Raw genomic sequence first — 16367 nt, 5'->3', positions numbered from 1 at the left:
ACAGTTAAGTCTTCAAGCCGATTAAAAAGTTATCGATTCATTGCGTTATTTACGATTCAAATAAAATTCCTTGTTGGCTCAAAGAAGAATCATAAATATTCTCTCTTCGATTTTATATTGTCGTGAAAAAGTTAAAGACATTTACATTTCTTTTATTCTTCCCAGTCTGATTGCTAAGGAATCTTATATTGTTTCCTATCTCAAAGAGAGAAAAAAACCTAACGATGATTCAATGGCTTTCATTCTAATTTCATTCATTAAATTTTTTTTTTTTTTTTGATTCAAAAGAAAAAATTGATTATTTTTATCCTAAGCTTGCTTACGTTGTGCTAAGTGTCGATGTGATAATTAAAACTTGTCAGAACTAGAATCCAAAAAAACATCTGGAGTATACGGTTGTAGTTGATAAAATAAAAACAAGTGAAGTAAATGGTTATGGCAAAAACTTTTTGTGAACTTAATATAAATAAAAAGAAAGTTTAATTATTTAATGTTGTCAGTATTAGTGAAATACATGTGAATGATACCAAAAGCACAGTTTTACATTTAAAAACAAAAAAAACACAAAAGTTGTAATAATAAACTACTAAAGTTATGACTCAAACAAACCTTGATAAAGGTTGCCCAGTGTAGTACCTTTGAAACACGTGCAGCCCATAATAAATCCCATCATCACTTTCTTTAAACTCGTTTCACCTTCAATATACGGATGTACATAGATTGCTTAATTATTATTCATCACCGAATTTTTTGTTTTCATCACCACCTTCACAAACTATTTTCTATCATATTGACTATTCAAAGTCCCATGATACACTAGAGAATGTAGTTCTTTAACCTAAGTGTCACTTGAATGACTAACGGTCATCGATTTTTAGTATCAATACTTTGAACGCGTTGAGGAAGTTGATCAAGTCACTACCGGAAGTCTAAAACTTTGTCATCTTTTCAACTCGTGATGTAGAATTGTAAAACAAGAGTTTTTTATAAAATTTTTCTCTCTAGAAATGATAAGAACTATTGGAAAAAATAATATTTATTGGCAGTTGCGGCTTATTGTATTATAGTGACGTATGGATAAAATTTATTTACAGGTGATTTAATATTGTGTCAACATCAAATGTTTTGAAGAAAAAACATTGCTTTATTTCAGTAGTTTCTTTTTCTCCAAGTTCAAACGACTTTATTTAATTAAAAATTATCTACTCTCTTTGTTTTTATAATTTTTCCAAGATAATAGAAATAAATATTAGATTAACTACTGGCAATCTTTTTATGTCTAGTTTATTATGATATATTTATTTTTCCAATCGACTTGGGAAAGAAATTATTAACAGAGAAAGTATATTGCTTCAAGCCTTTTTAGATTACTGTGAAGTCATATTGAAAAAAAAAAAATTCTCACAGTATGATTAATTATTAAACAAAAAAATGTAATCTTTTTTTTTTACTCTGAAGCTTAACAAGATAATGAAATGAATAACGGGATATAATAAATCATTCCTGAGTGCTAATGATAACGGGACGGACAAATAACGTGTCTGCAGTACGACTGTAGGTTTTACAATAGACAGTTGAGATAATTCTTTGTTTGTCAATTGTACCAGCGATTATGTAAGAATAAAAATCAATGAATGTGGGAGTATGTCACCTTCAATATTCATCATATTTTATGTCATTAAGATGACTTTTTTTCTGTTGATTGAATTGATGTTATCCCGATGACTTTATGTGAGAAAGTATTTTCATTCTTGACGATTGTGGTCTTTATAGCCTCAGTTTATGGATACCAGATAGATAAAATGTCTTTGTAGTTGATAAATATTTTACTCCACTCTTCCTTTCAGCTATTAAGGACATACAGACAACCCACTGCAACATACCCTTCTCTCTGTTATTTTACTAGAGACAGCTCCATAGCAGCAAACGAATGCTCTGGTAAATAGATACTGATAACTCGAGCTTCGTTTCCATTTACTCCATTCGCGCTCTCAATTGTCTCGAACATCTGTATTATCAAAGCACTATCTCAAATAAATTACCATTTATTTCCAGTTCATTAAGTTTTTAAGAATGCGAGTATTGCATGTTGTTCTAATTATGAATAATATACCTCACAAGTAATAGAAAAATATTGAGTGTAATCAATATTTATCATAAATGAGTCATATTTTTTTAATAAAATTACAATTTTGATTTTTTTGCAATTGACATGGTAACATTCTTTTATTATTTTTTAAAATCTATCAAACAACTTTCTTATATTTTATTGAATTGATCATTTTTTTTAAGAACTACGATTATCCAGATACAATATTTTATTGAAATTTTTTTTATTGATTAAATGATCATTTCTAAGAAAAACTATTCCTATGCATTTATTTACTTTTTATTGAATTTTGAAAACCAATTACTGGATAAGTTTATCGCAGTTATTTATAAGATTTCTTCAGTATTCATTGTTCAAACTCTGTTCTGGATTAATTAGTTTGTAACAATGTTTCAAAGGAGCTCTTCTATTCTATTATATATTCAATACATTTTGCAGGTAGGAAACTTTTTTTTAAAACTTATTCAAGCATAAAATTTAATTAACTATAATTTCAATGTTACATAAGTTTAGTGATTATTAATAAATATTTCAATAATAAAGTTTCATTATTTTATTCACAAGATAATTACTCAAAACTATATAAAAAATACTCTAAGTAGATAAGTAACTTGTAGGGAATAAAATTTTGCTTTTTAAGAATGACTTTGACCTCAAATTGTACTAACTTTTACCACACGTCTGGCTTGTTTTAGTTCACTCACAATATAGGGGTGATTTTAACACAAAAATTCTATCAATATAACTAATTGCAATCAACGAAAAAACTTTTAAAAGACTCACTTATTTAATCAAGGTTTTCATCAGTAAATATTTAAACATTGTAAATAAAATCATTAAATAATTATAAATTTATTTGTTATTATTAATACCAACACTTGTTTTCATTCGACTAGAGAGACAACTTTGAAAAAAAAGGCAATTATTCATCTATTTTTATATCCCTATTTCAGTGTCATACTTTATACGTCAAAGCATTAAACTAATCCTTTACATAAACAAAATTAGCAGATTATACTGATTTGTGATTATTATACCACACAATGCTGATAACTATCATTGCACATCTTGTTCGAAAATAATAGCATACGATAACATTGACTGTTTGAATGATTCTACAATTCTAGAGCATGGATTACACTGAACTTGAAAGAAAAATGTCCATATGACGCCTCTATCTGACTTCAACATGCTATATGCTTTATGCTTCTGCTCATGTGTTGAGTTGTGGCTGAGTTGCATGGATTTTACGACGAGAAATATCTTTGTCAGTAAAAAGCTGGAATTTTCCACTGTGAGCCAATCGAAAGAGACATTTGAAATTTTGGTTTCTACATGAAAAGAGTTGTTGGGATCAATTGGGAAGAATGCAGAGCCAAGTGGATATTTTGTGGAATTTAAAATGTCTTAAATTTAATTAAAAAAATTCCAACTGCTTTGGCAACTATTATAATAGCATATTTTATATGATGCTTTTGTGGCATGACTTGACAATTTATATCATCTCCACAATGAATGCTTTAATAATGAACTTTTAAAAGAGATTGTTTTTGTTTTAAAATGTTGATTCGATGTATTTTATAACCATTACTTTATTCGTTTGACGTAAATTAAATTTGCTAGCGAATTAACAGTGATGTTCAAGTATTGCAATGTAAGAGAAAGCAAAAGCGTTGAAATTGATGTTGATGCAGACCTCTAGGATATTTTCATCATCTTACTTTCCAGCTCTTCAACTTCCGGCTTTAACTCTCTTCCATGTTTTAGTCTCGTACTTCACGAGGATCGATCACGAGATTCAACCCAATTATCTTTGCTCTCTCGTTCAGAAGGGTAAAGCTTTTACTACTTGTCTTTCTCAGTCGTTCACTTTTGTCTCTATTCCCACTTTTCTACGTCTACTTCTATTAGAGCTTTTTTCTTCCTCCACTTTGTCATCATGTTCTTCTATTTCGTCTTTTTCCTATGCTTCTTTCCTTTTCTACCTTTTGGATTTATTTTTTATTTTTAAATATCATTAAATTAAATTTTTCCATTCATCATTTAGATGATGATGATGACGATTAAAATTAGTCAGATGTTGGTGCTTTGCCTCTTTTATATTTTGATGGAGACCAGGACTGATAAATCTCCAGTTGGAAAATGATAAAGATCTGGTTGGAAAATATTTTAATAGTGATAGCCTCCAGGAAGCAATCATCTTTAAGAAAGATGTATAAATTATTCCCTTGATTTATGATATTCGAAGCTATGTAAAATAATTTTTTACCTGTTACTTATTATTACTGGTGTTTACTTTTTACGAGGTTGAAAAAGTGTTAACCATAATTCTTAGAGCATAACTAAAAAAGTTGAATCATATTTTATAGTTATCTTTATCATGCTTTTATTCATTTAAAAGTTTTATGATAGTAAAATGTTGATGCTTTGTTTTCACTATAAATTGTAATGCTTCCCTGAATCTTTTTCACGATTTAGACCTATGGTGGAGAGCATTATACTCATTCCTCAACAAAGTACCTCAGTAGTTTCTAGCTCCCTTGACTTTAATGCGTCATTTTCAAGAGTTTCTGTTGCAGTTCTTGGCCTCGCAGACAGTCTCAAGTCTTCTTCGCTTCCAACATCAGCTGTTCTTCATCACAATTTTTTTATAGAAATAAAATAGATTGGAATAGTGTAAATGCCATTGACTGGTGAGAGAATATTGCTCTGGCACGATATAGGTGAAAATGGTATAGACTATTCAATTGAAACGATCTATGTCATTGCCATCAATGTAGAGGATATCGTCAAGATGAAAGTCAATTAATTTTCATTGGTCATACACACGATGGAATTAATTCAGTTATTTCAATACCTTTCTCATAAAATTTATTTATGATTATCTAAATGGTTTCGATGTCACTTGAAATTCTCCCCCATTCATCGTTTAATAATTTTACTACAGATGAAATTGAAATAATAATGAATGAGAATAACTATAAACTTTTTTTTATGGTGAAATTGAGTGTTATTAATTGTAGCAAATTATTCATTAATGATAAACGATCACGTTTGAAGTAGTTTTAAGGGACAATTATAAATTACTGCAGACTTGAATGCATGAGCTGAATTTATCTATTGCATTTTATTTGATCCACTATAATTCAAGATAACTATCCTAGATGAACTTAAGGTAGTTTGGCATTGACAACCCTTTTTTAAATTGATCTGAAAGATAATATTTCTATGGATTTTAAAAAAATAATTAAAAAATCATTACTATTTTAATTATCAACATATGGATGCCAAACAACCTTAAGAAGATTTATAAACCCTTATTGAATATTATAATCAGGTCTATCATTAACTATTTAATCTTTTTAGTTTAAGAATTTTATTATCTATTTTATTATGAAGGGCTGACTATAAAAGAAAGCTTTTCAATGGCTTCATATATATATAATGTGTAATAAAATATCTCGAAAAAATTGATTATCAAAAATACTACATTATTCATTTCCAATTATTGCATTCAGAGGTTCTATAGACTTTGATGTTTATTGAGAAGCTGTTTGTTATTTTTACATTTTCATATATCACTACTGTGAGTTATTAATTAATTCACTTGTTGTGTATAAATCATATTTTATCCTGACGTATATGTCGAAGTTAGATATCCCGGATTTTTTATTTTGAACAGTCCTATATCCAAACAGAGAAAGAAAAATTTCAAAATAAATCTTTTAATTGATATCATAAATTTCATCAGTCAAAATATTTACCTTTAGCTATTTCGATATTTCTTTTTCCCTGTTTTTGACAATAAACGAGATGCCTGTCAATTACTTTGACTTTAAATCTAGCATGCAATGTCGGATGAAAAATTCTTTTCCTGTTTAGTATGACGTTAAAATGTTAAAATATTTGTTTAGTATTAAAGGAATTCACACCTTTTTGTCGCCGCCGCATAAAACACCAATGCAGCATCAAACATCACAATATAGAACTGTAATCAGGGGTTAAGAGGTCAATGACTCCCAATAATATAACACAAATAATTCATCGTATAATTTTTTTTTCACTTGCACACTGAAACAATTGCATAACAATATCCATTCACTGGTTATCAACTTGTTCACTTTTTGGAATAAATATCAAAAGAATTCGATTTATATTTTATTCAACTTGATCCTTCTAGTCTTTTCGTCCGAGAAAATCAAATATATAATTCCTATGACACATGACGAAGAAAAGGCGAATGAATGAAGGGTTGTATGAAAGACGTTGAGGAATTGATTGAGCGTGTTCGAGGGTAAATTCTCAAGTATTTTATCAAACTAATCCAACATGTTTTAAACTTTCTTTTTATTATAATGGATGACTTCTGATTGCGACTTGATGCTTATTGAAATTGTAAAAGAAATACGAAGACACATTCAATCAATTTTTATAAAAAAATTAAATATATTTTGAATTAAAGTCTTGCATCTTAAATTTATTTTATGAATTTAAAAATAAAATTTCTTTAATAAAAGCTTTTTTTACGAATCACACAACATTCGTATTAACGAAGTATAGAATTTTTAATTAACTTATATTAACTACATTTTATTACCCAACATTTCAGGAATGAAATATAGTAAGAGCTCTTTACAAAAAGTAAACAATACTAGTGAAAAGTAGTAGCCAAATACGCGTGCGCAAACTTGTTTCAATAAAAACACAAATACTCAGTAATATGTAGATATTTTTTTAAAGCAGAATATCGACATGGAGTGTTGAGAAAATGCATTAATATGCATATTATTTAATTAAAAATAATTACATTAATAATTTTGCACAAATCATTATCAATATAAAATATATTTTATTTGACTATTTAATTATTTTTAACGATTGATAATTTATTTAATTATAATAAATCTATTATCAAGCATTACAAAAAAATGGCGGATAATCATGATAATGAAAATATTAAAATATTCAACGAGAAAAAAAAAATTATTAATTTTTTTCAAGTGTCTTCTATCTCTTGAATTAAAACGAGGTCGAGAAATAAAAGAGCTCGTACTTTTATGCTGTTAATTCAACTACGTTAATTAATTTGATGAACGGTCATTTGTAATTTATAAGTAGCTTTAATGATTTCGGATTTGTCTGTATTAAAATGAGTTAAATAAAATATATAATATCTATTATTAAATGTGGAATTTTTTTCCCTCAAAAAAGAGCTCTAATATATATGTGAATCTTAGTGAGTAAAAATGTATGGGTCATCAGGTCACTTGAATGCCTGATTAACGCACGTTCATTCATTGAACTTCTCCCAGAAACGCTTAAAACCGAAAGCATTTTTTTGTTCTCAACCTAGTATATTTAATAATTAATACTTTAAAACTCTTAAATAATTAATATCAAGATCTACATTAAGGCCTGGAAATAACTTTTTTCAGGTTATCTTTTATCTTCCCTCAAACACGCATGACGTTTCCTCGAACTCTTATCACTGCATCACCGATAAAGTACCACAGGCAAATTTGTTCCACACCTTTCGAGTTTCGCGATAGTCGAATTTTTTGCATTTTAATGTACGATTTTTTTTATTTTGATTAAAAGATGAATAAAAATTCCACGATCTGATGTGGCTAAAGCACGGCTTTAGTGTGTGGTATTATTTATTAACAATCTAATCAAAAATAAAGAACAAAGGCGGGAACACAAACTTATGTTTGATTCAGATTAAAAAAGGTTACACGACACATGCTGAGGTCGAATAGCGACTGAGTCTTTCCGGGCGTCGCGATGCCGACGCCACCTTTCGTATGCACCTCTCACTGATGTTAGCTACCCTTCATACCCCTCAAAGCAGTACAACCTCCTTCGTTGGCCCGACGCAGCTGCAAGTTCGACCGCGACGCGTACGCGCACCTCCGTGCCATCCTGTAGGTGGCTGACCGACGACGACCTGCTCTACTGTTTTCAGTAGTCTGCATCATTCAGCTTGTTTTCTTATGCCGTACATTATTTCTTGTGGCATTTTTGACATTTTTTAAAATCTCAGACGATGCTTGTTGCATTCAAGAACATTCCTCCGTCATTATTAAATGGATTAGAGGATTAATTATAATTTTTTTTCCAAGTTTACGCGGATCATACGCGTCAATGCATATACTTTAATGCTTACGGTAAGATATCGATTTCCAATTGTTGACCAAGCCGCAAGTGCAACGTAAAGCCCTCGTTTCTTCGATTGTGTGCATGTATAGATGCATTCCGAGCCTCTCTTGCCCTTAGGGTGAAGTCCAAACCCACTTCTTGCTTTCCCTGTACTTGAATACATCAGTTGGCCTTCCTTAATTCAGATACACTAGATATATGTTGCTCAAGCTCGAGTGAATCCACTTCCCATCGACCTTCTCGAGGACAATGACTGACCTCACAGCTAAAACTCGAGTTCAAAAACATCACGTATCGATTTCATGATTATTGCGTTCTACACTTAATAGAAGAGTATAATTTATTTTTATATGATTAAAATTTCTTGTGGACATCATTTAAATTGAGTTAAAATAAGTTTTGGAAAAGTAATTATTGGATTTAATGAAAACTCTACAGTTGAATATTCTTTTATATAAATGCATTATTGGTATCCCAAGACGTCTTCGAATTGTAAAGAGATTATTAAGCTTGAAACTTTTTTCCAATTTCAAGACTCTCTCCCCTCTAACTCACTCCGGATATCAAAGAATTCTTACTATAAAACTTTTTCTTTCTATTGATGGCAGTATTTAATCATTTTTATTCCAACGATCATTTTGTATAATTTGTTACTTTGTTAAAAAAAATTTGAATCTGAGACAAAAGTTAAGGGTACTGCTGAACTGTCATACTAAAAATAAAACTGATTCCAAGACTTTTGTAATTGGCGCCAGAAAAGTATAATATAAACAAACTACAGCATATTTTAAAATGTTTATTTTTCTTTAAACACTTGTTAAGCACTGGACTTGCAGTGATTAGCAATCGTTTGGGTCTAGTATGTAAACTCGTATGGAAAAAAATATATTTTTAAAAACATATTATAATAGGATTATTCCGTCAAATCTGGTATAATTAAGTATAAAAAATTTTTAATTATATCATTGACTATGAAAATATATTTAATTATATTTTTATATATTATCTGGAATAAATAGAAAAAAACCAGCAGTCATTGAAATTTCTATGATTAGTTTCATTACTATTACCTATTTTCAACCACTTTTTGTTGATTTATTACTTCAGAGCAGCATAACATTAATATTCTGTATTGATTGCATTTCTATCTTGCTAACAGACGGTTCGTTAAGAATGAATAACACAAATGAAAACGAAAATGTTTTTCGGAGATTTTTTTGATGTATATATATATATATATATATATTTACAGATAATGGATTGAAAACTCAAGTTTTGTAAGAACATGTCTCTAGAATATTTTCCCCATTTTTCTACTCTTGAGAAATGGATAGCCAGGGGTAGAGAAGGTTGTTTCATTCGTCGCGTGAGTTGAATATCGTAGTTTATGGATGAAACAGGAAAAACGTCGGGAAAAGATTTAGATTGCAAAATATTTTTCAAAAAAGTTACCGAAAAAAAATCTCAAGTTAACTTGAATTGCACTCATTCATTTATTTTCCTTCTTTCTATTTCGTTGCAAAGATAACGAAAGCTTTCGTGGATGAAAAAGCTACTTCTACGGATGGGGATTTTTTTTTGTTTAAATCTAAAGTTATTAACGGATCAATAAGTATCATCATCTAAATGGCTTAATTTAAACGCTAGAATTCTTTGTTTCAAACAATTGAAATAGAAATTTATCTATAATTTTATTACCATGAAAACAAAAAATTCTGTTTATTTTAATAAAAAAAATTATATTATGCGCATGCGCGGAGCAATTTTTTGTAAATCTATATCAAAATAAATGACTCTACCTAACCTTTCAACGAAGAAAGATATAAAATTTTTGGATAAATATTATGGAACATTAATAATCGAATAATTTTTTTTATTTTAGCAAAGTGCACTGAGTAATTAATGAATAAAATTTTTAATATTCACAAAACAGGATATTACTGTGAAAAATATTTCCTATAAAAAGTTTTTCCAATTTTTTGTTTAATACTTTTTCCAGCCAAACGACTGTAAAAAGGAAAAAAAATTCAAAGCTCTACAATGCATGGAATATTTATTCATCATACAATATTGCAATAACAAATATAGTAGGATGATGATGTTCAGATCAATAAAATGAATGTGATAAAAATAATACTAAATACACATTATTTGAATAAATTGATCATCAAACGATTAAAACAGAGACTGTATAAGTAACTAAGTGCAAATATCGATCAGAATATCATTTATACGTTTACTAGACGACAAACAGTTTTTTTTCTATTTTTTGCAATGTTTCAACTTTTTTCTCTTTTTATTCTCGAAATTGATTGTTTCATATTTTTAAGAATTTAATAATAAAAGTCCTCAACTAAAAGAACGAACTGTTGTCAAATTGAAAGTAATTATATTTTTATTTGAAAAAAAAGGTGAAAAAATAGAACAAAATGTAGTTTAACAAAAGATTTCTTATATCACGTTACAATCAGAAATGTTAGTATCAACTTTATGGCTTCAGTTTAAACTAAAGAAGAGAAACCTAATAACCTTGTCTGATGTTTTAAAATTTATGTGACATTCTAACAATTATAAGTGCTACTTTTTAACACTTTTATCGTTCTAGAGTCGATTTAGAAAACCCATTCAGAAATGTTTTTATTAATTTTATCTCTTAAATATTCTGAACACGTAATAATTTTCGTTTAAATCCCCAATAATCCTCAAATATTATTCCACATATATTTAATTTAGAAAAATAAAATATAATAACTCGTGTTTCCCAAAACAATAAGTCATAACTAAGAGGGAAGTGATGGTATTTAAATGTGTCTCAATGAGACTCATAACTCATCAGATCTAGTTGATAAGGGAATTTTTTTAGTCTAAAAAATCATAAAAATACCATTTTATTTTGGCTATTAAATTTATGTGTGCTAGATGACAATAAAAAAAAAGATAACTCTTCAATCAGATTTATTCCTAACTCTATTAAAGTCAGGAGAATAAATATTAAAAATATATTCAATCGATTAAAGTATTTTACCAACTAAAAAACATAGAAACTGATAGGTCAATAATTGGATCAAGCCTCCACATGTATTTGCAGCTATTGACAGCATAGCCATCTAGTAGTTGTACAAAAATTTGATACCGATCAACTACTAGGGCGTCCACCCTAATCGAATGGGTTTGATTTGCGCGAACGCATTCATTTATTTCAAAGGATCAATTTATTAGTATTTATACAATGCTGATTTTTTACAAATTAAGTATTATAATTATCCATGAATATTTACTTGGCTTAAACACAAACACAGTATTTAATGGTTGTTCAGATAATTATGCGTTCATGTTTAAATATGGAATCTGGTGACATTTAATATTATATAAAACATATTTTCATCGTGGAATATCCATTCGACATGAATGTTTATTAAATTTATCAAAAATAATTTGTTTAATAGTATTATATACTTGGGCAGAGTATTCATTTTACGAGATTGCAGTCATTCAGGAGTTCACTAATCTGATTAGCTAATGTTTTAATGGAGATTACTAAGTCTGTACCTTAGAGTGGATCCTGTAGTCTACAACTCTGATTAAGTATCTAATAGAACAAAATACCTAAGGAAAAAAGTCGATGGTAATGATCATTGTTTTCGTGATAAACGAGTGATAGCAATTTAGCAGGATTCTATCAAGCATTATGTAAATGATGAGTGATAATCATTTACTGGTACTCATTAATTTTTTAACGACATTGATCTGATCTCTGAATGAAGTTAAATTGCCAAAGAAAATATTTAGTTTCGATACCAGCGATATATTCAATTCAAGTGAGTTGCCAACATTTCAAGATAGAAAAACAGTTTTATTCATGTGTCTACACTCAGAAAAATTTCTAGCCACTTCAACTAGAAAACATCACTATCAAGCTGTAATTGGTGCTTTTTAATACAGCGATAGCATGAAATGATAGAGTCGACTTTTTTAATTTTTTCCAGTAAGAAAAAATATTTTAGAGATTTATAATGAAATATAAATTAGTATCCTAATAACTCTGGATAAGAATATCAAGTTTTCCAATAGAACTTTAGAGATATTGCCTTCTAGATATTCTGATATAAACTTGTTGCTATCAGATAATATAACTGCTATGCTATTCATTAGCAATATTACACCAATGTAGGTAATTTTGCCCATGAACCTATTCAGTTACGTGTGATTAGGCATTACAGCTGTTTGGAATGATAAGAAGTTGGAGCATCAGGTGCAAATATGCAATCAATATAGTTCACTCGGTTGCAGTCAAAGGAGATTTTAAAGAGAAAGTAATATTACTTACCCTGTGTGTTGCCGTTAAACTGATTAGTTGATGGAATTCCTGGATAAAGGGGCGAGGGATGAGGTGAGGGTTGATTGCTGTTGGATCCAGTACAAATCGAATGGGTGTTGCCAGTCGTCGTAGGGGTTGGAGCACTCGAGATCGGTTGCTGGCATTGCTGGCCAGCCGTTGGGGTCGCCGTTGGCGTTCCACCACCCGGTGTTGGTTGTTGCTGCTGATTATGCTGCTGCTGTGGCGTTGGAGGTTTCTGAATATACATCGAGTCAGTTGTTGGACCTAAAATGCATCATTTTTATGATTAATATTTTGTTTTGTTAAATATTAATAGATAAAATTTTTTTGCTTAATTTCTCAAATACTAGCATACAGATTTTGAAAGATTCATTTGATTGGGAATATAATATATTAGAATGAAATAGCATAGAATAACTTGATTCACTGATTTTGATTGATAGTACTGAAGAATTATTTTTTGCTTGCAGAAGCATTTTCAAGAGTAAAAGCGTCAAATGTCCAATTCCATAGATTTTATTTTCTGAGGTTACAACTGATAGAAAATTGAAACTCAGACTTAGAGTTTGAATTTATTTCTTGTCAACTTATTGATTTCTGAAGTTTTATGGATAAATTTTTAACAGGTTCGTATAACAAAGTCTAGACTGTTAGGGTTTATAGCCTATGGTTGTGAATTTTAAAAAATCAAGTCTTTATTTACTATCACACACAGTGGTAATATAAATTTATAACAGTGGAACTTTGTAGAAAATATATGTTGAGGTATAAAGGATCAACTTTTCATACAACTGTCAAGTTTAAAAGTATTTTCTGAATGAACTTTGTTCGATTATATTTTCAACAAAGCTACATTATCCTTTATTCCACAGCTTGATAGTATGAATAGAACTTCTAAAGTTGTGCTTTATTTAAAAACATGTTTGACCATAGGTTTATGCTAAGAATCGACTTTCAACTCCATTAGCCTAATAACTGTTGAAGCCTTCAACAGGATTGCAGAGTGTTCTGGGTTATATGCAAATTATTATGTATGAAGAAGTAAATATGTAACTAGTATATTAACTCAATTTGTTGCAGGAACTATTTTAAAGTTTCTCTGTACGCGAAACTAAGTGTAATAAATAATTCCTAAGGTAAATATGTTAGCTTAAGGATTAGTTATCTCTCAAATTCACATTACAGTGTTTAAAATGGTTCAAGTGCTTTCTATCATTTTAGATCTGCAAAACTGAGAACCCACTTAAGTTCTTAAACTTTTCATTTTAAAAATTAACCATGGCTTTATTTTATTCTTTAATCATTGAAACACAAAGCTCGGATTAAGATTTAAGTTTCAATCTATTAAGATTCAGTCAAAAAAAACCAAAAATGTTTTTTATGAAATGAGTTGCTAAGCAGTTTACAAGTTTAAATATTGTATTAAAAAAAAACTTTACTGACACTTTTGGCTGAAGAGAAGGTAATATGAAACAATTCTGCAGAATTAACAAGTGTCATTTTTCTCCTACATTGAAATTAACGTGACTGTTATAAATGTTTGACTGTTATCGATGTTATATTTCTATTATAAATATAGTCATTGAGATCAAAAGTACATTTCAATCTTAATCAATTTCTTTTATGAAATGACAATTTTTGAGATTGTTCAATATTTTTTGAATTATTTGCATACTTCCAGATATTTTTGCTTTTTTATGAAGAGTTGATAATGCAGAGTCAAACTCACCATTCTCTGGTATTGTAGTGATTGGACTCTCGGGTAGAAGAATTCCCTTCTGTACCAACTCTTCGCGGTTTGCTCGAACAGATATTTTACGTTCAAGAGCTGAAAAAATAAAAAACCATTCAATAACTGAGCAATCGTAGGTAAAAGAAAAAATAATTCAACATGCAATAATTTTCAAGATAGTAACTTACATCGTGATGTGGCTTCAAATTTATCTGATTTCTTTTTTCGTTTCCATTTCCAAGGTTTAAAAAGTCTACCCAGCGCGGAAAATTTACTCTTCCTTTCCAACGGGGGTGTTCTCGCTCCCGACCCCAAGCTATTCGTTCGTAAAGCTGCTCCATTTTGTTTCTTGGCTGCAACAAAAAATATTTATGCAATTTTCTACAATAAACTTAATTCATAAATGAATATTATCAGTGATAATGATATTACAGAATATTTGTCAATGAATTACATTGCGAATCACAGTCATAAAAATTATCTTATCAGTTTACGATAAGATTCATAACAGCCTCAGGCAGAGAGAAAACTTTTCTCTGCTCCAAAGTAATAAGCAGTAATGAACCACTGTAGATCTCTCTGTTATCGACCATCATCAACTAGCGACCATCGATGGCATGATAAGAAGAATCATCACATCATCATTGATAAAAAGAAATGATTAATATTTCCTTCATTAATTTACACAGGATAATTGACAAGACTTCTATTCAACAGCTATGTGCAAGTAAATAATTATTCAATTTTTTTAAACCGTGTGAAATGTTTCAATAACACCAACAAGATATATTTTTTATGATTCAATAAAATTCTCATAAAATTTTATATAAGCACTGGATGAAAAATTTATTGAACAATCAATTGGAACGTAGGAAAGATTTATAGACTGTGATCACTCCAATCAAAACCTCTTCCGATGTTACTCGACACATTTTGTAACTATCTAGATACTCTCATCGATTATCGATAGATAATATGATTACGTAATGTTTCAAAGCAATAAAAAAAATATCAACTAGGTAATATTAGACTCATATTTCATACAAAATAGTATACATATTAAATCCCTTTAAAAATCAATTATATTAAGAAAAAAAATTTTCAAACTTCAATTCTACTTGTATTGTATCTATTATTTTACAACAAAAGTTCAAGTATATTTGATGATACTTGTGACTTTTATCATCTTATAATACTTAAATATTTTTAGTACTCGCAACGAAAGTAAAAGTAATTTTTACTGTATCAATAAAGATATTTTACTGCTCAATTAAAAATTTAAAATTCGTTTTAATTTAATTTATAAAATAATGAATCATTTGTCGTAGTAAGATTGAACCTATAATTTTCCTCATCGACATAATTATGTTCATAATACTATCGATCAAAGAACAATCATGCTTGATGTTATTAAAGTAACCTCCTGAATATTAATGAATTAATTTTTTTTTCATTAACTTTTCTATCAGTAATAAGCTAGGAAAAGCATGTATTGTCGAGATGAAAGGTAATTTTTCACTTGGTACTCAATAGCTTTCATGATATTAAATCCTCCTACTATATGTATCAGAAATAAAGGTGGCATAGCGAGCGTCATTGAGCCTGAAATCGATATTTGATAAGCTTCAAACGAGTACATGGATAATTTAGCGGTGTTTTCGATTCCACTGGGGCTTATCAATAACTCGAGACATGCTCAAGTATGTCGACGACCCCACAGGCGTGTTTCAATATCTTAGTTGTATACCTCTACGATCTCTAACACTATTTTCTCTGGATACTGATTAAAGATAACTTATATTCATCACTTTTCTTTCAATTTTTTTTTTTTTAATTTGAAGAAGTTTTCCCTGATTAGGAATAAATAAAATTCTGAATAACTTAAAAATTTTCTTCTTTATAAATTATAAAAGTTTATTCGATACTGAATAAAAGAGCAATATAAATAGAAAAAAAATTAGCTAATTGTTTGTAAGTTGATAGAGTTTTTTTTCCAATACTGAGATATAATTGATATCTATTTCACC

The 16367-nt window shown here is 29.1% G+C and overlaps 1 protein-coding gene across 10 annotated transcripts in view; it reads right to left on the bottom strand.

Annotated features, from left to right (window-relative positions):
* LOC118067151 (phosphatase and actin regulator 2) overlaps positions 1–16367 on the bottom strand; it is an 83037-nt gene that overhangs the window by 32695 nt on the left and 33975 nt on the right. For all 10 annotated transcript variants that reach the window (XM_035083747.1, XM_035083748.1, XM_035083749.1 and 7 more), the window contains 3 exons: positions 14529–14693; positions 14338–14436; positions 12597–12872 (listed from right to left, as the gene is read on the bottom strand). In XM_035083747.1, coding sequence (XP_034939638.1) covers positions 12597–12872; positions 14338–14436; positions 14529–14693 — 540 coding nt within the window. The remainder of the gene's footprint in view (positions 1–12596; positions 12873–14337; positions 14437–14528; positions 14694–16367) is intronic.

Source organism: Chelonus insularis, unplaced genomic scaffold (genome assembly GCF_013357705.1).
Source record: "Chelonus insularis isolate UGA/USDA-ARS -01 unplaced genomic scaffold, ASM1335770v1 contig_369_pilon, whole genome shotgun sequence".
In the NCBI taxonomy this organism is placed as follows: domain Eukaryota; kingdom Metazoa; phylum Arthropoda; class Insecta; order Hymenoptera; family Braconidae; genus Chelonus; species Chelonus insularis.
Note: the sequence above shows the minus strand (reverse complement) of the source record. Positions and strands in the feature narration are given on the sequence as shown.